This window comes from Pelophylax lessonae (assembly GCF_965119305.1).
Source record: "Pelophylax lessonae genome assembly, chromosome: 4".
In the NCBI taxonomy this organism is placed as follows: domain Eukaryota; kingdom Metazoa; phylum Chordata; class Amphibia; order Anura; family Ranidae; genus Pelophylax; species Pelophylax lessonae.
This window is the reverse complement of record NC_138771.1, coordinates 621,586,908-621,612,555: the sequence shown is the minus strand read 5'-3', so window position 1 is coordinate 621,612,555 and position 25,648 is coordinate 621,586,908. Positions and strand designations below refer to the sequence as shown.

Here is a 25,648-nt window from a genome sequence, read left to right as displayed (position 1 = left end):
TCTCACCAGTGTTCTGTACAGCGGCAAAAGGACTTCTCTCTTTCTACTGCTTATACCTCTCCCTATACATCCAAGCATTCTGCTGGCATTTCGTGCTGCTCTATTACATTGTCTTCCCACCTTTAAGTCTTCTGAAATAATTACTCCTAAATCCCTTTCCTCAGATACTGAGGTCAGGACTGTGTCAAATATTCTATATTCTGCCCTTGGGTTTTTACGCCCCAGGTGCATTATCTTGCACTTATCCACATTAAATTTCAGTTGCCAGAGTTCTGACCATTCTTCTAGTTTTCCTAAATCCTTTTCCATTTGGCGTTTCCCTCCAGGAACATCAACCCTGTTACATATCTTTGTGTCATCAGCAAAAAGACAAACCTTACCATCGAGGCCTTTTGCAATATCACTTATGAAGATATTAAACAAAATTGGTCCCAGTACAGATCCCTGAGGTACCCCACTGGTAACATGACCTTGTTCTGAATGTTCTCCATTGACTACAACCCTCTGTTGTCTGTCACTCAGCCACTGCCTAATCCACTCAACAATATGGGAGTCCATGCTCAATGACTGCAGTTTATTGATAAGGCTTCTATGTGGGACAGTGTCAAAAGCCTTACTAAAATCTAGATATGCAATGTCTACTGCACCTCCACCGTCTATTATTTTAGTCACCCAGTCAAAAAAATCTATAAGATTTGTTTTACATGATCTCCCTGAAGTAAACCCATGTTTTGCATCTTGCAATCCATGGGATTTAAGATGTTCCACAATCCTATCCTTTAATAGGGTTTCCATTAATTTGCCTACTATTGATGTCAGACTCACTGGTCTATAGTTGCTCGATTCCTCCCTACTACCTTTCTTGTGAATGGGCACGACATTTGCCAATTTCCAATCTTCCGGGACGACTCCTGTTACTAATGATTGGTTAAATAAATCTGTTAATGGTTTTGCCAGCTCACCACTAAGCTCTTTTAATAATTTTGGGTGTATCTCATCAGGACCCTGTGACTTATTTGTCTTCACTTTAGACAGCAATCTTAGAACGTCTTCCTCTGTAAAGACACATGCATCAAACGATTCATTAGTCATCCTTTCAAGTGGAGGTCCTTCTCCTTTTTCTTCTGTAAAAACTGAACAGAAGTATTCATTAAGGCACTCGGCTAGCCCTTTATTCTCTTCTACATACCTTCCGTCCTTTGTTTTTAATTTAGTTATTCCTTGTTTTATTTTCCTTTTTTCATTTATATATCTGAAGAATGTCTTATCCCCCTTTTTCATAGACTGAGCTAGTTTTTCTTCTACCTGCGCTTTAGAAGTTCTTATAACTTGCTTGGCCTCTTTCTGCCTAATCTTGTAGATTTCCTTATCTTCATTGCTCTGGGTTTTTTTTATAATTACAAAATGCTAGCTTTTTATTTTTAATGATTTGAGCCACTTCTGCTGAGTACCACAGTGGTCTCTTCCTTTTTTTGCTTTTACTGACAAGTCTAATGCAATTTTCTGTTGCCTTCAATAATGCACCTTTTAAGTAGTCCCATTTCTCCTGGACTCCATGTAATCCGTTCCAGTCTGATAAAGACTCATTTATGACTAATTTCATTTTTGAAAAGTCTGTTTTTCTAAATTCTAAATCTTTTGTTTTTGTGTGGTGTGACTCTTTCACAGTTCTTATATTAAACCACACTGACTGGTGATCACTAGATCCCAAGGTTTCGCCTACAATGACATCATATACCGAATCCCCATTTGTGAATACCAAATCCAAAATGGCCTCCCTCCGGGTTGGCTCCTCAACCACTTGTTGCAGAGACAACCCCAGTAGGGAATTTAGAATATCTGTACTCCTGGTAGAACTTGCTATTTTGGTTTTCCAGTTTATATCTGGAAGATTGAAATCTCCCATAATGATAACTTTTCCTTTCATTGTCATTTTAGCTATTTCTTCAACTAGTAGATCATCTAGTTCTTTGACTTGACCAGGTGGTCTATATATATCACACCTACACAAGTTACTGCATGGTTAGCAAACTGCAACGTAACCCAAACTGACTCTATGTTGGCCTCACCAACTTGTATTAGGTTAGATTTAATGCTATCTTTCACATACAGGGCCACTCCCCCTCCTTTCTTGCCTTCTCTGCCTCTTCTGTATAAAGAGTACCCTGGTATGGTTATGTCCCAGTCATTTCTTTCGTTAAACCATGTCTCCGTAACAGCCACTAAATCTACATTCTCAGATGCCATTATTGACCCAAGTTCATTGATTTTTTTACCTAAACTGCGAGCATTTGTAGACAGGACTCTGAGCTCATCATTTCTTAACCTCTGTGCTTCTGACCTGTTCTGGCATTGTTTTGGGGGGCAATTGGACTCTTGTAATTCCACTCTTTTGCCCCCCCTTCCTAGTTTAAATACTCTTTCGCAAATTCTTGGAGTTGTTCACTAAGTACATTTGTTCCTTTGAGAGAAAGATGCAAACCATCTTTTTTGTACAGTTCCTTTCTATTCCAAGTAGAGCTATCATGAGAAACAAAGCCAAATCCTTGCTCTTGACACCATTTACTAAGCCATATGTTGAACTCCTTTATGCGCCTCTGCCTATCATTCTGAACATTATGCACAGGCAGAACTTCAGAAAATGAAATGGTGGATGCAAAATCCTGTACGTCATTACCAAGTGTGATAAAAGATTTTTTCACCTCTGACACTTCATTGCAAGCCAGGTCATTTGTCCCTAGATGGACAAGAACATCCACGTCCCCTTCCTGCTTTGCTTGCTTAACAATATTAATAATACGTCTTCTATCTCGTCTAGCAGTAGCACCAGGGAGACATCTCACAAAACCATTTTCTTTAAGCTCCACACTTCTTATGATTGAATCACCCAGCAACAGCTGCTTCCTTTGAGACTTCACTTTATCTTTTTTGTCCTTGGCTGCAGTCTTGCATACATTAGACATAGGAGTCGATGGTTTCTCACCCTCTGTGCTTGAGTCCATATCCATGTTGTCCTTACATTCTGAGAGTGCTGCAAATGAATTTTGGAGAACCACCGACTGTGGGACATGTCTTCTATCCACCACTCTAAGTCTTCCAGAACCTACAGTAACCCATCTGCCATTTCTGGGGGTCCTCTGTGGCAGTGGCATTGCAGCAGTCCCAGCTGGAGTTTAACAGATAATTTAAATATCTCTGATTTCAAAAATGCAATTTCTTGCTGCAGTAAGGAGAACTGTCTACAGATCTGACAGCATCCGAATCTCCAAAGAGTGGAACATGAAATAAATGCACAACAATTCCTGCACTGAACCAAGTCTGACATTTTAAAGAGGAGAAAAAAAAAATAAGAAAATTTGTAAATTTAAGTCAAACAAATCTTACTTTTTTTTTTCTTTTTTCCACCTTCCAGGGTACCTCCTGACTATCTCCTGCAATATCTCTTCACTGTACTTAAAATGTTGTACTTGCAGCTAATGAATAGCTAAACATGTACAACTTATGCAGGAGGATTTGTTTAAGCTCTGTGGATTACCTGAGGCTAGTCACTACAGTGGGTATAGAACCACTATGATAAAGGATTTGTAAGGTTGCATCTATAGTGGGAATGAGCTAAGGCATGTTCAGATCCTAATTCTAACTAACCTGATCAATCCCACTAGGAAGCTGTCTGCTGTACTGTGGCCAAGGCATTCCCCACTCTGGGCTGGGGGGGGGGGGGGGGGGGCAGCTTCCTGGTGGAATCACTAAGGTGGGTTGGGACTAGGATCTGAACATGCCTGAGCCCAAAAAGACACCTATACAGTACATTGCTCTGTTTTCTCTTCTTTAAAGACCCTGCAAGTACAGAAAATTCCTTTTTGACCTGCCAATGTTTGAATGTTACATACATGGCTGCTAAGCCTGTGCATTAAAGTGGTTGTAAAGACTGAAGGTTTTTTGCCTTCATGCATGAAGGTAAAAAATCCCTCGGTGTGCAGATTCCCTTGCCGCCCCCCTCCCCCCCCCCTCCATACTTACCTGAGCCCCATCCCCATCTTGATCCAGCGAAGTGCATGAGAGCAGCGTCTGCTTGCTATGGGGGCAATCAGCAGGAGGGAGAGGCCGGGAGCCCCGCGGGGTACCCTAAAAGACGAGGATCAGGGCAGCTCTGTGCAAAACCACTACACAGAGCTGGTAAGTTTGACAGTTTTTTTTTTTTTTACTCTGCCTTTAATATCACTTTAACCATTTCTGGCCCGAAAGGTTTTCCCCCTTAAAGCGGAGTTCCACCCATTTTTAATAGGTTGGAATACATAGATCTTTGTAATCACCTTTAAAACGGCTTTTACCAATGGAAACTTTTTTTTTTTTTTTTTGCTAGTAAATACCTTAATTTCGGCTTTATTCCTCCTCTCCTCACTTCCTGGTCCGATCGGCGATGACGTCATTCGGCGATCCGCAGTGTCTGCTGGGATGTATTCTATTCCAGAAATCTCAGTAGCTGTATCTGTACTGAGCCGTGCCTGCCCCGCCTCCGCCCCGCCTCCTCTCATTCAGTTGCATTGTATGAATGTATTAAGGCCGTTCTCTGCCCCGCCTCCACCCCGCCTCCTCTCATTGAGTTGTATTGAGAGGAGGCGGGGCGGAGGCTGGGCAGAGAACAGCCTTAATACATTCATACAATGCAATTCATTGAGAGGAGGCGGGGCGGAGGCGGGGCAGGCACGGCTCAGTACAGATACAGCTACTGAGATTTCTGGAATAGAATACATCCCAGCAGACACTGCGGATCGCCGAATGACGTCATCGCCGATCGGCCCAGGAAGTGAGGAGAGGAGGAATAAATCCGAAATTAAGGTATTTACTAGCAAAAAAAAAAAAAAAAAGTTTCCAATGGTAAAAGCCATTTTAAAGGGGATTACAAAGATCTAAAGTTCCAAAAATGGGTGGAACTCCACTTTAATGACCAGGCCATTTTTTGCGATTAGGCGATTTGCGTTATTTTAACTGACAAGGGCTCGGTCATGAGACGCTGTACCCAAATAAAATGGACGTCCTTTTTTTCTCACAAATAGAGATTTCTTTTGGTGGTATTTGATCACCTCTGCAATTTTTATTTTTGTGCTATAAACAAAAAAAAGAGCAACAGTTCTGGAAAAAAAAAAATAATAATATTTTTCACTTTTTGCTATATTTCCCCCCAAAAAAATAATAATTAAATCAAATTTTTTTCCTCATTTTAGACCAATTTTTATTTTGCTACATATTTTTGGTAAAAAAAAAAAAATCACAATAAGCGGTTTTTTATTGGTTTGCGCAAAAGTTATCGCGTCTACAAACTAGGGGAAAGATTTATGTAATTTTTATTTATTACATTTTTTTTACTAGTAATGGCGGCGATCTGCGATTTTCAGCGGGACTGCGACATTGTGGCGGACATATCGGACTCCTAACTGGAATTTTTGGTGGGACCAGTGACATTACTACAGTAATCAGTGCTAAAAATATGCACTGTTACTGTAATAATGACACTGGCAGGGAAGGGGTTAACCCAGGGGCGATCAAAGGGTTAAGTGTGAGCCTAGAGGGTGTTTTCTAACTGTATGATGGAAGGACTTTTAGTAGCATATTTATTAATGTGGAGTGTATGTTCCTTGCTAAAGAATATTTTTTATCAAGTTGTTACGGGTAAAGTTTCACTTTAAGACCAATAAAGTTGCACTCACAAAAGAGAGCGGAGCTCAGGCAGGGATAGGTAACTATAGTATGAACCTAGGGAAGGGAGCCGGAAACCTTGCATGTTAGCCACCCAGCCTTCACCACAGGCATGGGGAGGGAGATGTGAGAACCAAGCGCCAGCACCTCTGCGGAATCCCTGTGACATCACACAACCCAGAAGTGCGGCCATAAGACACGGGACCTCCTCCCTATGACATCACTCCTCAGAGACATGTGGTGCTGGAGCTTGGTTCTCACATCTCCCTCCCCATAGTAAAAGAGACAGATGAGGCTCCAAGGTAATCAGTGGTTGGATAGCCAAAAAAAGAGAAAAGGAATCGCAACAAACTGCTGCTAATCTACTCCAGGTGTCCCACAGAGATGGAGAAATAAATAATCAGGATAAAAACATGCGCTGATTATTTTAATTTAGTTCTCTCTCCCTCCCCATCCCTGTGGCCAAGGCTGGGAGATCACCTTTCAAAATTGCTAGTTCCAAGGGCGTAACTACAGGGGTTGCAATCGCAACCGGGCCCCATGCTCCAGGGTGCCTGTGCAGCTCCCCTGTACACCTGGATAGGAGGGGCGGCAGGGGCAGCATGTAGAGAAATCACTGTACTCCTTTTTCCTCCTGTAGCTGCAGGCCCCAAGATGGAAGGAAGGGGGCCCACTGCAGAATTTGTGAAAGGGTCCCGCTGCGGGACTGTAATAAAGGGCCCCGCAACGTGATTTAAGGACCCCAGGATCAGTGGGAAGAGCCCCAGGCTTGAGGAGAAAGGCCCCCCGACCAGGGGTCTGAGGGGCCCTTCATGGTTTCTTGCACCAGGGCCCTGAAGGTTCTAGTTACGCCTCTGGCTGGTTCCCTTCCCAGTGGCGGCTGGTGCTCCATGGGCTGAGGGGGGGGCTTTAGACGGACCACACCATACAAACCCCTCCCCCCTGCCCCCCACCCCCGACTTCAGCAAGCACACCATACACCCCCCCTGGTCGCCGGCTCACTCACCCTGGAAAGGCAGGCAGCGGCTTCCCCCTCAGTCTCCTCCATGTGCTTCCCCTGCGTCTCCTCCCTCCTCCTCGGCCAAAACCATGGCTTCTCCTTTCGGCCAATCGGGAAACGGATCATAGGACCCACTTCCTGGTTGGCCAGGAGGAGAATCCGTGTGACAATAGTTAATATTCATTCGCTATTGTTACACAACTGGGTGGGCTCAGGGTGCAGTCTCTGCGCCCCAAGCCCACCCTTTTTTGAAGCCAATTAGAGCCTCATGTGCTTCAAAAAAAAAAAAAAAAAAAAACCTCATTGGAATCCATCCAATACATGAAGATTAGGGGGCCGGACGCATTGGATAGGGGGGACGGCACCTCTAAACCCCCAATAAATGGGCCGACCCTGTCCCTTCTGTAGGTTTACACTACAGCTACATTCCCACACCTGAGCTCATATCCATTTGTCAGTGCAATTTTATTGGTCTTAATAAGAGATTGCATGTTTTAACCATTTACCACACTATGCGGATTTTACACCGTCTGTTTTTATTTTTTTGGGGGGGGGGGGGGTTTGAGACAAGAGTCTCACCGTGACAGGAGTCTCACCGTGACAGGAGTCTCACCGTGACAGGAGTCTCACCGTGACAGGAGTCTCACCGTGACAGGAGTCTCACCGTGACAGGAGTCTCACCGTGACAGGAGTCTCACCGTGACAGGAGTCTCACCGTGACCGTACAACACAGTAATTGAATCTCAGTTTGCAGCGTCATATTCCACAATGCCATATGAAAAGCTGCTATTTGGCACTAATCAGGCTATGGAGTGTAACATTTAATCAACATTGTCTATGTCTATTTCTGTTCAATATGTGCTACACAGATGGACTGTGTAATGAGTCAGCAGCAAATGTAGGGATTTCAGAACGACATGTGAGTGTAGTAGGGTGTGATGTCAGGGGCTTTGCATGACAGCAATCTAATGTTCATGTTCACACTCACTCTCCGCGATGCTGTTTTTCAGCACAATGGATTCACGCCTTGACTCCTCAGGGATGGTACACAGCACAACCGGTTGCGGTTCATGATTTAAGGCAAAGTAAAAGCTATCACCGTAAAAGAACAAGCAAATACTCACCCAACTCTATGGGGGTCATTAACTTAGGCTTGGTTCACACTGACGCGATCTGAAAGTCACGCGACTTAAAGTGATAATAAAATATATATTAAGTAACAAACATGTCATACTTACCTGCTCTGTGCAGTGGTTTTGCACAGAGCAGCCCCCCACCCTCCTTTTCTAGGGTCTCCTAGCCCCACCCTCCTGCCGAGTGCCCCCACAACAAGCAGCTTGCTATAGGGGAACCTGAGCCGAGCTGCTGCTCGACCCTGCCCCCTCTCTCTCATCATTGGCTCACTGACTTTGATTCACAGCAGCAGGAGCCAATGGTGCTCACCGCGGTCTCTTAGCCAATCAGGAGGGAGAGTCTCGGACAGTAGAGTCGCTAATGCAACATCGCTGGATCGAGAGGGGTTCAAGTAAGTATTAGGGTGGCCTACATAAATATACAGTATCTCACAAAAGTGAGTACTCCCCTCATATTTTGGTAAATATTTTATATCTTTTCATGTGACAACACTGAAGAAATGACACTTGGCTACAATGTAAAGTAGTGAGTGTACAGCTTGTATAACAGTGTAAATTTGCTGTGCCATCAAAATAACTCAACACACAGCCATTAATGTCTAAACTGCTGGCAGCAAAAGTGAGTACACCCCTAAGTGAAAATGTCCGAATTGGGCCCAATTAGCCATTTTCCCTCCCCGGTGTCATGCGACTCTTTGATGTTACAAGCTCTCAGGTGTGACTGGGGAGCAGGTGTGTTAAATTTGGTGTTATCGCTCTCCCTCTCTCATACTGGTCATTGGAAGTTCAACATGGCACCTCATGGCAAAGAACTCTCTGGGGATCTGAAAAAAAGAATTGTTGCTCTACATGAATATGGCCTAGGCTATATGAAGATTGCCAAGACCCTGAAACTGAGCTGCAGCACGGTGGCCAAGACCATACAGCAGTTTAACAGGACAGGTTCCACTCAGAACAGGCCTTGCCATAGTCGACCAAAGAAGTTGAGTGCATGTGCTCAGAGTCCTATCCAGAGGTTGTCTTTGGGAAATACAGTACGAGTGCTGCCAGCATTGCTGCAGAGTTTGAAGGGGTGGGAGGTCAGCCTGTCAGTGCTCAGACCATACGCCACACACTGCATCAAATTGGTCTGCATGGCTGTCATTCCAGAGGATCTGAAAGAAATAATTGTGACTCTACACAAAGATGGCCTAGGTTATAAGAAGATTGGAAGAGGACTCCAGTGGCAACCTGTGAAGCTCAGGTGAACTCCATGCCCAAGAGGGTTAAGTCAGTGCTGGAAAATAATGGTGGCCACACAAAATATTGACACTTTGGGCCCAATTTGGACATTTTCACTTTGGGGTGTACTCACTTTTGCTTCCAGTGGTTTAGACATTATTGGCTGTGTGTTGAGTTATTTTGAGGGGACAGCACATTTACACTGTTATACAAGCTGTACACTCACTACTTTACATTGTAGCAAAGTGTAATTTCTTCAGTGTTGTCACATAAAAAGATATAATAAAATATTTACAAAAATGTGAGATACTGTAAATGCTTCATTCAAGCAGTATGGATGCCAGCGCACAGAAGAATGAGGTCCCAGCAAACACCACTTGATAAGAAAAGCTATACCAGGTAACACTACTACACTGCAAAAAATAAAAAACCTCTGCTGAAGCCCCGGTTCACACATATGTGACGACAGACATCGCATGTGATTCGGAGTGCACTGCTCTGCAAATCACATGCGATGTCTCTGCCATGCGAAAACAGCCCTACAGATTGTACGGCTGAATTTGCATCGCATTCGGACACAACACGCACAGGACCCTTTTTTGAGTCCGCAGCAGAATCGGATATAGTGGTTCACACCTATGTGATCCGATTCATGTATGAACTGACAGTTCGCACTGGGATATGTGAACTGATCTAGGGGTTAACTGTATCGACACCCCCAGCGATTCGCATATGGCAGTGTGAAATGCCTGCGATTTGAATGGGATGCGGGAACCCGTAGTGGATTTGCAGGGTTTCTGCATCGCATATATGTGAATCGGCAAGAAGTGTCTTCCGAGATTGTCTACTGTTTACTTCCAGGTCACTGCAGGACACAGTAGTGAGAGTGACACAATGCAAGCTCCAGCACTAGATGGTAACCTTGTACGGACCAGAGGAATACCATTGACAGGTTACCTTTAAAAACTTTAGTTCTTGTTAACCACTTAAGCCCCGGAAGATTTTACCCCCTTCCTGACCAGGGGGTATTTTGCAAATCGGCACTGCGTGACTTTAACGGACAATTGCGCGGTTGTGCAAAGCTGTACCTAAACGAATTTGATGTCCTTTTTTTCCCCACAAACAGAGCTTTCTTTTGGTGGTATTTGATCACCTGTGCGATTTTTTGATCATGCGCTATAAACAAAAAAAAGCGTCAATTTTGCAAAAATAACAATATTTTTCACATTTTTTTATATGAAATTCCCCCAAAAAATGTAAAAATCAAAATTTTTTAACATTTTCGGCCAATTTTTTTTATGCTACATATGTTTGGTAAAACAAAACAAAACAAAACAAAAAAAAAAAAAAAATTGCAAAAAGCGTATTTTGATTGGTTTGCGCAAAAGTTATCGCGTTTACTAACTAAGGGAAAGATTTGTCATTTTTGTTGTTTTTTTTTAACGCGTAATGGCAGCGATCTGTGATTTTTTTTTGCGGTACTGCGACATTGCGGCAGACAGATCGGACCCTTGACTGACATTTTTGACACTTTTGGGGTTACCAGTGACATTACTACAGTAATCAGTGCTATACATATGCACTGTTACTGTAAAATTACACTGGCAGTGAACAGGTTAACTTTGAGAGGGAGGGGCTGTGTGTGTCCCTAGGGGCGTGATTCTAACTGTGATTGGCTGTGGCTTGAGCTGTAGGAACAATGATCAACGGTCCTACATAGTAGAACCGTATGATCATTGTTTCTACACAGGGGAGAATGACAGGCGGCTTGTTTACACTAGCCCTCTGCCTTTCTCCCTCTCCACCGACGATCGCCGAGTGACCGGCGGTTCGCCGGTCACACGCGGGGGGGGGGGGTCCGCCTCCGGCGGCGCGCGCTCCCTCCCCAGAGCCTCACAGGCTAGTGACGTACCCATACGGCAAGTGGTTAAAGTGATCAAATAAAGTGTATCTTTAGCTACAACTCTTTTGGGGTATATATTAAGTCCAGGCAATCAAACTAACACTAAACCTGTTCTATGCCATATTCTAAATCTAATCTAACCCTGTAAAGGAGGAAAAAAAAAAAATGTCGCTGTACTTACCTTTTGTGCAGCCGGTCCGGTCCCAGCATCAGCGGCGACTTCAGCGTGGAGGCGGGTGCAGGAGACGCATCAAACAACGGAAGCCCCACAGTGAGTCTATGGGTGATGTCACTTCCCATTCATTTCACAGCCATTGTTGGTCCTCCCCTGCACACAGCTTCTGTCACTGGAGACCGGACCGCATTGGGTGTACAAAAGGCAAGCACAGCAATTTTTGCTTTACAGGATTCGATAGGTTAGGTTTAGAATGTGGCATAGAGCAGGTTTAGCGTCAGTTAGGTTTTGACTGGACTTCCTATTTAACCACTTCTGGACCGAAAGGATTTGCCCTCTTAACGACCAGGCCATTTTTTGCGATTCGGCATTGCGTTTTTTTTTAAACGGACAATTGCGCGGTCGTGCGACGCTGTACCGAAATGTACCTTTTTTTCTCACAAATAGAGCTTTCTTTTTGATGGTTATTTTTTGCGCTATAAACAAACAAAAAAAGAGCAACAATTCTGAAAAAAAAAAATAATAATTTTTTTCATATTCTGCTATATATTCCCAAAAAAAAAAAAAAAAAAAAAAATCAAATTGAACATTTTAGGCCAATTTGTTTTCTGCTACATATTTTTGGTAAAAAAAAAAAAAAAAAAACCGCAATAAGCTTATTTTAAATTGGTTTGCGCAAAAGGCAAAAGTTATCGTGTCTACCAACTATGGGAAAGATTTGTGGAATTTTTATTGCTTTTTTTTTTTTACTAGTAATGACCGCGATCTGTGATTTTTAGAGGGACATTGCGGCAGACAGATTGGCCCCTGACATTTTTGACACTTTTGGGGGGACCTGTGACATTACTACAGTAATCAGTGCTAAAAATATGCACTGTTACTGTAATAATGACACTGGCAGGCAAGGGGTTAACACTGTGGGTGATCAAGGTGTTAAATATATGTAAGCCTAGGAGAGTGTTTCTAACTGTATGGGGGTTGGGCTTATGAAATGATCACAGAGACCTGTGATCCTATATAAAAGGATCACAGGCCCTCTGTGATCATTCCAGAGAGTAAAATGGTCAGCTGTGTTTACAACAGCTGACCGTTCTTCTCTCTCCGCGGGGAGCGATCGTGGGTGCCGGCGGCAATCGGAGCCGCCAGACCTGTGCATCAGAGTCCCCGCTGCCGAGGGGGGGGGGGCCAGCTTCTGGCGTACGACTGTTGCGCGCCCTACGCCAGTTGAGCGCCCCCAGCTGCCGGCGCGCGACTGACGTAGGGCTACGGCAGTTCGCACAGGAGGGCCAGCCTGCCACAGTATATCTGCGGCGGGCGGTCTGGAAGAGATCAAGATAGATAAGCAAAAAAGGGTTAAAACCTCTTAAAAAGGAGAACTTTTAGAGGAGCTGTAGTCTCCCACCCAAAAAATTAACAGTCACCAGCTACAAATACTGGATACTCACCTGTGTAGGGACCCAGCAATGTCCTCACCCGAGCGGATTCTTCAATTGGCTTTGAAACCAGGAGCCGGCATCTTAACTAAGGCTTCCCACTGTGCAGGCACAAGCCGCACCGCACTTTGTGAATGGACCGGCAGTCTTCTGGGACCTGTGAGGTGTCCCAGAGGGCTGCGGGCAAAAGGGGGGTAAACTTCCTCCAGAAGTGGGAGCGGGGGTACCTGTTTAAAACCAGTAAGCTGCATTTTGCATCACTTACTGTTATATAAATAGAAGATGTGAAAGCTAATTTTTCTAAAAAGGGGGAAATCCATTCTTAGACAGCGGTCATGAAACAGGCATTCCCACATGAAGATTCCCCCTCACTTCCTGTTCCAATGACAACATTTGCAACTTTGTCACTTTTTCTCCCAGTGACAATGGTCCAGAATAGAGAGTGAAGGTGAAACCCCAGCAGTAATAAAGTGCTGATAAGGGTTGAATCTTTCCAAACTATCCAAAACGAAACCAAAAAAATGTCTTTGATAGAGATGGAATTTAAATAAAGATTTTTTTTATACATATTTGGAATTCTACAATTACATCCTCCAGTGACACTGAGGATTTTCCCAGGTCTATGAAGAGGACACACAGTAAGAGAGCCGGTTGTAGAGGGTCCTCACCTTTTATAGACCACCTTTAAGTCCTTCCACTCCAGAAAGCTGCACATTTTAGGTTTGCGGCTGAGCACCGTCTGCATTAAATCACGCACAAGCTTCTTCTTTTCTCGCTCTGAAGTGGCGACGTACCATTTCTGCAGGCGCAGCTTCCCCTGCCGGCTGAACAGCAGCATAAATCGCATCTACGAGACAAGAACCAGAAATGTCACCTTACAACCATGACGGACATAGGACGAGCGATGAGCTCCCTCTACTGCCCAACCTGATAATTGCCAGCCGAAAGCTGGACTGAACTTCTATCTATAACCACACAGAACAGCCTCTCATTCCTTCACACATCCCAAAGGATTATTTTTAATTTCAGGACACTGACTGGAGCCATGCAAATCATTCCAGTACATCCCAACAGATAAATAATCGAGAACCCATGGTCTACATTGCCCAAACCCAGGCTTTGATACACTGCACTGATGATGGACAACAAGCCTGAAACATTTCTAAGCAGTTTGGATTAGATAGCATGTATAGTACCCCGTAGCATGTATAGCACCCCATAGCATGTATAGCACCCCATAGCATGTATAGCACCCCATAGCATGTATAATAACACACACAGACAACTACAGCAGCCAGGAGTGCATGTAAATCTGACAGGCTGTCAGGTTGGCAGTAAAGGCTCCACTCTCCCACCTGCAGACCTGAAAACCCCACAGCAGGCGGATCCCATTAGAGGGGAGGGATGGGCATTACATCACTTCTGGGTTCGCTTTCACTTCCCCTGGCCGCTGTCACCGGGGAAGACGCGAACGGAGCACGATCTGTGCTTCATTAGCTTCAATGGAGGGTAGGTGAGACATCAGGGCTCTAAAAGATTTTAAAGTGGTTGTAAACCCCCCTCTGTAAGTTGTACCTATAGGTAAGCCTATAACAAGGCTTACCTATAGGTACTGTAAATATCTCCTAAACATGCACCGTTTAGGAGATATTTACTGTATAGTGCGTTTACGATGTAATCGGCGCATGCGCTCTGAAGGAACAGTCACCGGTGCAGTTTCTTCAGAGCCCTGTGCCGTGACTGGCAGCTCCTGTGCACGTGTGGGAGTGACATCACATGGCTCCCAAGGTCCGCAGGCCAGGAAGGAAGACGGCTGAAAAGGGATGCGGCATCCAGCGGGACAACGAGGGCTTTGTTTGGAGGTTAGTGTCACATATTTAAGGTGAGCAGTCGGCAGGTGTTTACAGCGGAGTTCCACCCAAAAGTGGAACCTCCTGCTCATCTGCCACCCCCCCCCCCCCCACCCCGTGCCAAATTTGGCACCTTTCCCCACTTCCGGGAGACAGTGCCATGGCACCATCCCCTTTTCTTCTTCCCATGGATGAGCCAATAAGAATGCACATGCGCAGTAGGGATCCGGCTGTGAAGGCTTTATTGCCGATTTCCCTTAGGCTCCGTTCACATGTCAGCGTAGAGATTGCGGGCAGAATCACCGCGATTCTGCCCGCAATCCAGAAATCATTGCAAATCGCGGGACGCATGAAGTCCAAAAAAGGTACAAGAGCTTCTTTGGGGCGTCATGTGACATGTCAACGGAGCCTTAGAGTGAATGGCAGTGGCAGCCAATCCGAAAATTGGCTGGGGTGCTGACATCACGGGCTCCCTGCACAGATTATTGTCTATATATTAAAAGTCAGCAGCTACAGTATTTGTAAGCTGTGACTTCTCATTTTTTTCCATAGCTGGAAAACCGCTTTAAGGTTTGAAATGTTTGGTATCCAATTACTCGATGCAACCTCATCCTTTATATTTTTCCAAATAAAATATTGGGTAATTTTCGTGTCTGCAAATCATCCTATTTTTTTGCGGATGATTTGTGGACTTTAATGTAAGTGAATGGCACTGCGGGTGTCAGCGGAATACCATCTGCTGACATCCGATTTTCCTCCTTTCAGTTCTGTTCCGTTTTTTGGAACGGAACAGAACCCTATTTTTTCATCCGTGTAAAAAACGGAAAGGAAGGAAAATCGGATGTCAGCGGTGTCATCCACTGACATCCGCAATGCCATAGACTTACATTATGTCCGCATATCATCCGCAAACCGATGGGATGATATGCGGGCACACGGAGCGGATGACAGAAATGTCATCCGCTCCGTGAAAAAAAAAAAAAAAAAAAAAGTCCCGCAGCGGACTAAAGCAGCAGAGCGGTCATGTGAAAGAAGCCAAAAAGAAAGAAGAAAAAGAAAGAAGAAGAAAAAGAAAGAAAAAGAAAGAAAGAAAAAGAAAGAAGAAGGAGAAAAAGAAAGAAGAAGGAGAAGAAGGAGAAGAAAGAAGAAGAAGAAAGAAGAAGAAAGAAGAAGAAAGAAGAAGAAAGAAGAAGAAAGAAGAAGAAGAAGAAAGAAGAAGAAGAAAGAAGAAGAAGAAAGAAGAAAGAAAGAAGAAAGAAGAAGAAGAAAGAAGAAAGAAAGAAGAAAGAAGAAAGAAAGAAGAAAGAAGAAGAAACGAAGAAGAAGAAGAAGGTTCTGGCAGCGAACACATTGATGCTGGGGGTGCGGAAGAAGGAACCGAGAAGACAAAAAACACCAGCAGATTAAGCTTCAGCTTTAGGCCTTACACACACTAATGTCAAAAACAGACCAGGATAGGACTGACTTAGGATAACGTAACCTGTAGTTTGCTGTCTATGACCTCTTCAGCATGGACATGTCACCAGTGCTCAGATACCCATTTTGTGACAATATAGCGGCCAGTGACAAAGGCGTTGGCTGGGCTGACTTGTTCTAGGCTGCCTTGTCCGCTGTCTGGCCTGACAAAGCTCATAGTGGAGTCATTTCTGGTCCTGCTGGTAGTACAGGTTGGACTTGTTCTTCATCTTCCTTCTGGCAGGCTGCCTTCCCCAGAAGTCTATACTATTTCCTCCTACTGATCCTATAACCCCCCCTCCTCCTCCTCCTCCTCTCTCCCCTTGTGTCTGCTCCTACTTCCATATAAATCCCTTTTACAGGATTTTACAGGATTTCCCCACCCTGGCTTAAGGCTCCTTCCACCACTTGGACTTGCCTCCTCTTCCTACTATATAAGCTGCTATAGAAATCAAACATGAAGAAAGCGTAAAACCCAACATTTTAACACTTCCGGTAGCGGCGCAATCTTGAAAACGCGACTTCCGCCACACCACCGGCTTGCGTGCTGCACGTGGAGACTCTCTCCCGTAGCCGCGCATGCAAGCCATCACAAGAAGAGTGGTGGACAGCCTCGCACCAGACCTCCGGCTGACTGTAAAAGATCCTCCATGGCTTCCACAGACTCGAACTCCCCCCCCCCCCCCCAGAGGCAAGAGAGTAACACCTTGAGTTTAGGGAGAACACGTCCCCCAAATCCTCTACCTTCCATATCCCCCAATATAGCCAGGAATCCAGGAGCAAGATCCAGGAAGAGGGGTCCTGTGAGCTTCCAGGTAGCCCCCTTTAAAGTCCTCCTCCCTCATCCCCAAAAGGCACCTGAGGCTTGGTGATCTCACCAGCTGAATACAGGCGGAGGGAGGAGGTGGACAGGGAGGCATGTCGTGGACAGGGAACAAAAATATGAAAACAGGGGATGAATGTGCATCAGCTTGTGTAAGCAGGACAGGAAACACAAGAAAACGGAGGGGAAGACATTTTAAACTTAACTGTGATTGTGTTTACTGTAGGAGGAGGAGCCTATCTCTCATGTGACCGTCCTGGAGGATGACTTGGGAAATCAAACATTAAAGAACACGTAAACCCAACACTTCATATTCCTGATATGTGCCTGCTGTACCATGTACTTGTATGAGAAGGTATCCTGTTCTCTTTGTATTGCGTCTTGTGTGTGAAATCCCTGGTGATCCTGCCAGGCACTCTGTGCTGTAATAAGTGTGGTCAGTTCCGTACAGGAAACAGAGTGGTCAGTTCTCTAGCTATGCTGGGAACTCAGCCTGCTCTCCTCCGATCTGACTTTTCCTGACACCCCCCCCCCCCCCACCCACCCAGCCATTCTCTGGGAAGATCAGCGTACTGCCGTTTCTCCTCCATTATATGGCAGCTGAGAACAAGGAGCTAAACAATCACTTATAGAAAGGTTTTTGTTTTTTTTTAAATCTATACACACATTTTGCCTTTCGTTTCTATTTTAAAGTGGTTGTAAAGTCCTAAGGTTTCTCACCTTAACCACTTCCCCCTTAATGGGACGTACCCCCTACTCCTCAGGTTCAGTGGTAATGCCAAAACGATGCCTGAACCTACAGGCATCATCCCGGTATAAATTTTTTGCAGCCAGCGATTCTCTTTTTTAGCCACTCCATCACTTCTGCGGGTGGTGGAAAGGGGTCCCACCCCCCTACCGGGCTTTCCAGTCTCATAGCAGAGGCTGGGAGCGATGCGGCTGGCGGCAATGGCTGGCTGGTACAGAAAGAGGTGAAGAATCATCATCCCCCCCCCCTCTCTGTAACCCCGGACACTGGGAACAATGCGTATTAGTCACTTACAGTCCAGCCCCTTTGTTTACCTGGCCAGAGAAGCAGCCGAACGGACCGATCTTGGTCTGATCGGCTGTTACAAGGGATGTGGTTCATCCCTTGTAACAGAAATAAAGTAATTACAAAAAAAAAAAAAAAAAATTGAAAGCACCCCCCTCCCACTTTGCTTACGCACAAATGCGAACACATATGTAAACGGTGATCGCACCGCACATGTGAGGTATTGTCCCGAACGTCAGAGAAACTCTAAACTGGTAACCTGTAAAGGCATTCAAAGCATCGCCTATGGAGAATTTTAAGCACCGTAGTTTGTCGCCATTCCAGGGGCAGACGCAATTTTAAAGCGTGACATGTTGGTTATCTATTTACTCAGCATAACATCTTTCACATTATACAAAATAATTGGGCTAACTTTACGGTTTTGTTTCTTTTTTAAATTCATGAAAGTTTATCCCAAAAAAATTGCGTCTGAAAAACCTCTCCGCAAATACCGGGACATAAAAAAATGCAACACACACACCATTTTATTCTATATGGTCTCTGCTAAAAAAAAACAAACAAAAAAAAAAAAACTGTTCGGGGGTTCTAAGTAATTTTCTATCAAAAAAATAAAAAGATTTTTACATGTAGGAGCGAAGTAGGTCGTTAATGTATTCTATGCATTAAGGTGCTTTGCTGCAGCTGCCCCCAGAACCCCCCCCCCCTTTTTTCCTTACCTGAGCCCGATTCGATCCAACGATGAGCATGAGCCCAACAGCTCCAGCCGCTGTCTCTCTCCTCATTGGACAGATTGATAGCAGCAGGAGCCATTGGCTCCTGCTGTTGTCAATCAAATCCAGTGATGCTGGGGGTGGGGCCGAGTCCCACTGTAAGTCAATGGACACAACAGTGGCACTCAGAAATGCACCCGCACAGGTGCCCCCATTGAAAGTGGCTTTCCGTGAGGGCATCCGATGAAGGGTAGGAGCCAGGAGTGCCAATGGGGCACCCCAGAAGAGGAGGATCAGGGCTGCTCTGTGCAAAACCCTGAGTATAACATGTTTGGTATTTTTATTAGAGAAAAAAAAAAAAACACGCACCTTTACAACCCCTTTAAAATGAATGGATTGTTTAACATGATATATAATAAAGTACATATATTTTAAATATATCTGCAAACCAAAAAGGTAGTTGGTGAAATGTAGGCTTATAAAGACAATTCTTCTCTTACCCTAACAGATCTAGGTGTCTGAGCAACCAACCACCTATTGCACCCCCATACTCAGAAGTAGTGGGGTTTTTGTTTTTATCCTGGTATTTAAATGGAGTTGCAGGGTAGAGAGGAGGAGGGGAGGTCAGTCAAGTGCCTCCACCCCAAACTCACTCATCCATGCTGGACCTTGCTTTGTGCACTGGTCCAAATCATTTGGTGGAGGGGGGATTATGATGTGGGGTTGTTTTTCCAGGGGTTGGGATTGGCCCCTTAGTTCCAGTGAAGGGAACTATTAAGGCATCAGCATAACAAGACATTTTTGACAATTTTAATGCTCCCAACTTTGTGGGAACAGTTTGGGGATGGCCCCTTCTTGTTCCAACATGACTGCGCACCAGTACACAAAGACATGGATGAGCGAGTTAGGGGTGGAAGAACGTGTCTGGCCTACACCTCAACCCGATGGAACACCTTTGGGATGAGGCTGCAAGCCAGGCCTTCTCGTCCAACATCAGAGCCTGACCTCACAAATGCGCTTCTGGAAGAATGATCAAACATTCCCATAGACACACTCCTAAACCTTGTGGACAGCCTTCCCAGAAGAGTTGAAGCTGCTATAGCTGCAAAGGGTGGGCCAACTCAATATTGAACCCTACAGACTAAGACTGGGATGCCATTAAAGTTCATGTAAAGGCAGGCGTCCCAATACTTTTGACAATATAGTGTGTATACCATACCTGAGGGATCGCTCTCACAAAGACGTATGCTGGTAGTATGCCCATTTGACTGAGGCCTAAGAGAACACATTTTCCTACATGAGACCTTAACCACTTGCCGACCGGTCACGTTGAATGTACTGCGGCAAAGTGGTTCGTTATCGTCCAGCGACGTAGACCTACGTCACTGGACTCCTCCCCCTGTAGGCGCGCTCCCGCTGTTCTCAGTCACAGCGGGAGTCGGGCCAGGGGAGGAGCGGCGGCGATCGCCACTGCTCTTCCCCAATCGTTGGGGAATCCAGTTTGGAGATCCGCCCGCCTGTGTAAACAGAGCGGGCGGATCTCCTAAGTGACAGGGAGTGACAGATCGGAGTGTTCAGCATAGCTGAACATGTGATCTGTCCCTGACTCACTCAGTCACCTCCCCCCCACACGTTAGTAAGCACCAGGCATACATTAACCCCTCCCTCTCCAATAAAATTAACCCCTTCCCTGCCAGTGTCATTTTTACAGTAACAGTGCATATGTATAGCACTGATTACTGCAGTAATGTCACTGGTACCCCCAAAAGTGTCAAAAATGTCAGTCAAGGGTCCGATCTGTCCGCCGCAATGTCACAATCCCACAAAAAAAAAAAAAAACACACAACAAAAATGACAGAAATCTTTCCCTTAGTTAGTAAACGTAATAACTTTTGCGCAAACCAATCAAAATACGCTTATTGCAATTTTTTTTTTTACCAAACATAGGTAGCAGAAAACAAATTGGCCAAAAATTTAAAAAAATTTAGATTTTTACATTTTTTTTTGGGGGGGGGGGGGATTTCATATAAAAAAAAATGTGAAAAATATTGTTATTTTTTCAAAATAAACGCATTTTTTTTTTTGTTTATAGCGCAAAAAGTAAAAAAAAAAAAAAAAAAAAATAGCACAGGTAATCAAATACCACCAAAAGAAAGCTCTGTTTGTGGGGGAAAAAAAAGGACGTAAATTTCGTTTGGGTACAGCGTCGCACGACCGCGCAATTGTCAGTTAAAGTCGCACAGCGCCGAATCGCAAAAAGTGGCCCAGACGTAAGACAGCAAAATCCTCCGGTGGTAAAGTAAAATAGGGGTCTCCAGTCTTTCTAAACAAAGGGCCAGTTAGCTGTCCTTCAGACTTTAGGAGGGCCAGACCTTACCATTACTGGTGTCAACGGGAGAAATCATGCGCCATTGTTGGTGTCAATGGTGTAAGTACCCCATTGTTGGTGTGAGTGTAAGAAATAGTGCCCCAAGGGCCAGATAAAGGCAGGCAATGGGCAACATTCAGGCCATGGGCCGCAGCTTGGAGACAACTATTCCAAGGCCTAGACTGAAAACGAAGACATCATGCTGCCTCTTAATCAAATGCCTATCTGGAAAAGACAGTAGACAATTTAGAAAAACTACACCTTGGGGTTACAAAGAGCAATGGGAGGATTCAGTAAAGATATATTTAAGCTAGGATAATTGATATTTGGAAAGAGTTGTTGTCATATCCAAGGCTTGGGGGTGGCCACTGCCCAGATTTTAATGTAGCCCTCACTCCTCCGCAGAATTGAGTACAATACGCCTGCCTGTATGTCTTCTGCATTCTCCTAAAAGTCTATAGGAGTGCCAAGCATGCTTGTATGAGTCAATGGTGACAAGGAGGAAGAAGAAAAGGAAAAAAAAAAGGGGGGGGGGGGGGGGAGATGAAAAAAAAAAAAAAAACACAAGAGATCCTTCTAAGAGATGTGTTCAATTGTATGTATGTGGAAATATAGATGTATCCTCTCATTCATAAGGTTTCTAGATACCTTTCTCAGAATGAAGCAGCCTACTGAAGGACACATGGGGAATAGGACTGTCTCCAGGCAGAATGTTGGCAGTTGCACTCAAGGCTTGTTGAGTTTTTCTGGAGATCCCTAAACTATCTTAGCCTGTGGTCTGGCCAACAGTAAAAGAGATGAGGCCACAAAATCTAACCAATGTGTAGTCAGCTGAGGTGCCCATTAAACTAAAAAAAAGTTGCTTCAAGTGTATGAGCCCCCAAAATAGAACTAGTGGTCAGCATGGGTGCCAGTTAACCACTTCCCTGTCCTAATTGGCCAGAATTCGTATTTCCTGTGTGGAGACATGGGAAGCCATCAGCTGAAACAAGCCAACCTCAATGCACTGTTTCATTGGGCAACTATGTGGAAAAATAGAATTTTTGTAAGAACTTACCGTAAAATTATTTTCTCTGAGTCCTCTGACAGTCGCTGGCAATCCATTTAGCCTTCACTATTGGGTAATGGCGCCCTCTGCAGGAATAAGCTAGGCAGTTAGAAATGTTAATAAAAAAACTTTTCTATACTTAGACACACCTCTAGGGGGCCGCTCCCAGCCATTAGCCTGATCCAGTTACCACTGGTCCTCAGTTTGTAGCAAGCAGTACCGGAAGGCAATAACCCCCAGATCGCAGAAACCAGAGGGGCGGGGGTGGCGGCTGTCAGAGGACTCAGAGAAAAATAATTTTACAGTAAGTTCTTACAAAAATTCTATTTTCTCTTACGTCCTCTGACAGTCGCCGCCCAACCATTTAACCTTCACTATTGGGATGTCCCAAAGCAGTGCAGGTGTGAGAAGACGCAACCAACTTAAAAGGTAACGAAAACAGCTGGGCTAGAAAACAACCTGAGCCCACAGGGTAACAAGTCCAAAACGGTAGTAAACCCAGACCAACAAGGAAGAGACAGAAAAAAAATATTGTGAGAAAAAAAGAAAAACCGAGACGCTAGGTCCCGGCCAGGAAGAGTTAGCCTACTCCTGACGCTAGGCAGCATAAAAACTGAGGACCAGTGGTAACTGGATCAGGATAATGGCTGGGGACGGCCCCCTAGAGGTGTGTCTAAGTATAGAAAAGTTTTTTTTATTAACATTTCTAACTGCCTAGCTTACTCCTGCAGAGGGGGCTATTACACACTAGTGAAGGCTAAATGGATGGGCAGCGACAGTCAGAGGACGTAAGAGAAGTGAGCTTTATTGTTGATAAGTAAAGTTATGCACTTGGGGGGGCTAAGAATATGCATGCATCATACATACTAGGTTGAGTAGAACTGGGGGAATCCATAGTGGAGAAGGATCTGGGTGTTCTGGTAGATCCTAAGCTTAATAATAGCATGCAATGCCAAGCTGTGGTTTCCAAAGCAAGCAAAGTCCTTTCTTGTATTAGGAGAGGCATGGACTCCAGAGAGAGAGAGATATCATTTCCCCCTGTACAAATCATTAGTAAGACCTCATCTGAAGTATACTGTTCAGTTTTGGGCACCAGTTCTTAAAAAGGATATCAGGGAACTGGAGACAGGGCAGAGAAGGGCAACCAAACTGATAAGAGCCATGGAGGAGCTCAGCTATGAGAAAAGATTAGAGGAACTGAATTTATTCTCTTTTGAGAAGAGGAGATTAAGGGGGGGATATGATCAACATTTATAAATACATAAGGGGTCCATATAGTGAACTTGGTGTTGAGTTATTCACTTTAAGGTCAACACAGAGGACAAGAGGGCTCTCCCTACATCCCTACATCTAGAGGAAAACAGATTTCGTCTCCAAATACGGAAAGGTTTCTTCACCGTAAGAGCTGTGAAAATGTGGAATAGACTCCCTCCAGAGGTGGTTCTGGCTAGCTCACTAGATTTGCTTTAAAAAAAAAAAAAAAAACCACAATATAGGAAGTGCCTCCCGGGGAGATCAGGAAGGAATTTATTCCACAGCTGGAGCAGATTGGATCATGCTTTGCTGGGGTTTTTGCCTTCCTGTGGGGTATAGGATTGTGTATATGGGATTGTACGCTTTTTTTTTTTTTATTGGTTGAACAAGATTGGCTTGTGTCTTTTTTCAATATAACTCCAACTATGAAACCACCTCATCTGGGGCACAAACCGCAATAAAAAACCTAACAAATATCTTTCTCCTATCCAAATAAAAACTGGTTCTGGCAGATTTTCTGCCTTCCCTGGTTTCCTCATCATGCTAAAGAAATGAATAAATAAAACCTTTACATTACAAATCTTGTTTTAGACACAATTAAGTCATCATGGGGGTCTCTGTTCTTCTCTATGCAATGCAGGCAGATCAAGGCTGGTGGGAGGGGCCAGCAGGCTGCTGTACATCGCTTCCTGAAAACACCTCGACTCTTTTTCGGAGAGGTGATATGAAAATATCAAAGGACTTGATGGGTGGGTGCCAGTCTGGAGGAATGGGCATCCCTAAGCATGTGGAGCACCCCAATAATACCTTATTCTTTGCTCCTGCAAGCTTTGGTGATTGCCTCTTCTCTCTGATGCTTGGAGCTGTGGGGGAGGCCTCACCATACTCCTGTACAATGCAGGGCTATTGGCCCTTCACTGTACTTGATGACTTAAATGCCCAACCATGACCCGGGGCCCCTTAAAGGTAGGGATTTGGGGGGGGGGGGGAGCGGTCACGCAGAAGCGAAGTTTGGGCACCCTGCAGAATTTATAGAATGCACTGCCCCCTTTGCAAGGCTGAGACCTGCCAGTGTCATGGATTGTTCTCAATCATTGTCTGGGAAGACCAGGTGATGTCAATCTCAAAGGTTTTAAATGCCCAGACTTATCTGACCTTGCCCCAACAATCAGCACCATGGGATCTTCTAAGCAGTTGTCTAGAAAAACTGAATATAGTTGACGCTCACAAAGCTGGAGAAGACTATAAGAAGATAGCAAAGTGTTTTCAGATGTCAATATCCTCTGTTCGGAATGTAATTAAGAAATGGCAGTCATCAGGAATAGTGGAAGTTAAAGCAAGATCTGGAAGACCAAGAAAAATATCAGACAGAACAGCTCGCAGGATTGTGAGAAAAACAATTCAAAACCCACGTTTGACTGCACGATCCCTCCAGAAAGATCTGGCAGACACTGGAGTTATGGTACACTATTCCACTATAAAGAGATACTTGTACAAATATGGTCTTCATGGAAGAGTCATGAGAAGAAAACCTCTTCTACGTCCTCACCACAAAAATCAGCGTTTGAACTTTGCAAATGAACATATAGACAAGCCTGATGCATTTTGGAAACAAGTTCTGTGGACCGATGAGGTTATAATTGAACTTTTTGGCCGTAATGAGCAAAGGTACGTTTGGAGAAGAAGGGGCACCGAATTCAATGAAAAGAACATCTGTCCAACTGTTAAGCATGGGGGTGGATAAATCATGCTTCGGGGTTGTATTGCAGCCAGTAGCACAGGGAGGGAACATCTCACGAGTAGAAGGAAAAATGGATTCAATAAAATTTCAGCAAATTTTGGATGGTTACTTGATGCCATCTGTGAAAAAGCTGAAGTTAAAGAGAAGATGGCTTCTACAAATGGATAATGATCCTAAACACACCTCGAAATCCACGGGGGATTACATCAAGAGGCGGAAACTGAAGGTTTTGCCATGGCCTTCACAATCTCCTGACCTCAACATAATTGAAAATCTATGGATAGACCTTAAAAGAGCAGTGCGTGACAGACAGCCCAGAAATCTCAAAGAACTGGAAGACTTTTGTAAGGAAGAATGGGCAAAGATACCTCAAACAAGAATGGAAAGACTCTTGGCTGGCTACAAAAAGTGTTTACAAGCTGTAATACATGCCAAAGGGGGCAGTACAAGATATTAACTCTGCAGGGTGCCCAAACTTTTGCAGACGCTATTTTTTTTGTTTTCTGTCATTTTGAAAGTGTAAATGATGGAAATAAAATCTAACTTTTGTTGACATATTATAAGAATGTCTAATCTGTAATTTGATGCCTTTTGGAGATTTTTCCATCTTTCCTTGGCTTCTTTATGTACATTAATACAAATTTTTACCTGGGATGCCCAAACGTTCGATCTCCACTGTATGCGGCGGGCGGTCGGCAAATGGTCAAGCTGGTTATAAGCTAGATAGGAAATCTGATTGCTTGCAATTGAATCCCTTTCAGGTGTTGGTTTCAGTTCCATACAAGCAATGCTTTAAGACGTTGG

The 25,648-nt window shown here is 44.5% G+C and overlaps 1 protein-coding gene across 1 annotated transcript in view; it reads right to left on the bottom strand.

The window, feature by feature from the left end:
- Positions 1-25,648, bottom strand: part of LOC309553997 (AP-1 complex subunit sigma-1A-like) — an 80,930-nt gene that overhangs the window by 39,827 nt on the left and 15,455 nt on the right. The window contains exon 2 of the mRNA XM_082255518.1: positions 13,231-13,409. Coding sequence (XP_082111644.1) covers positions 13,231-13,409 — 179 coding nt within the window. The remainder of the gene's footprint in view (positions 1-13,230; positions 13,410-25,648) is intronic.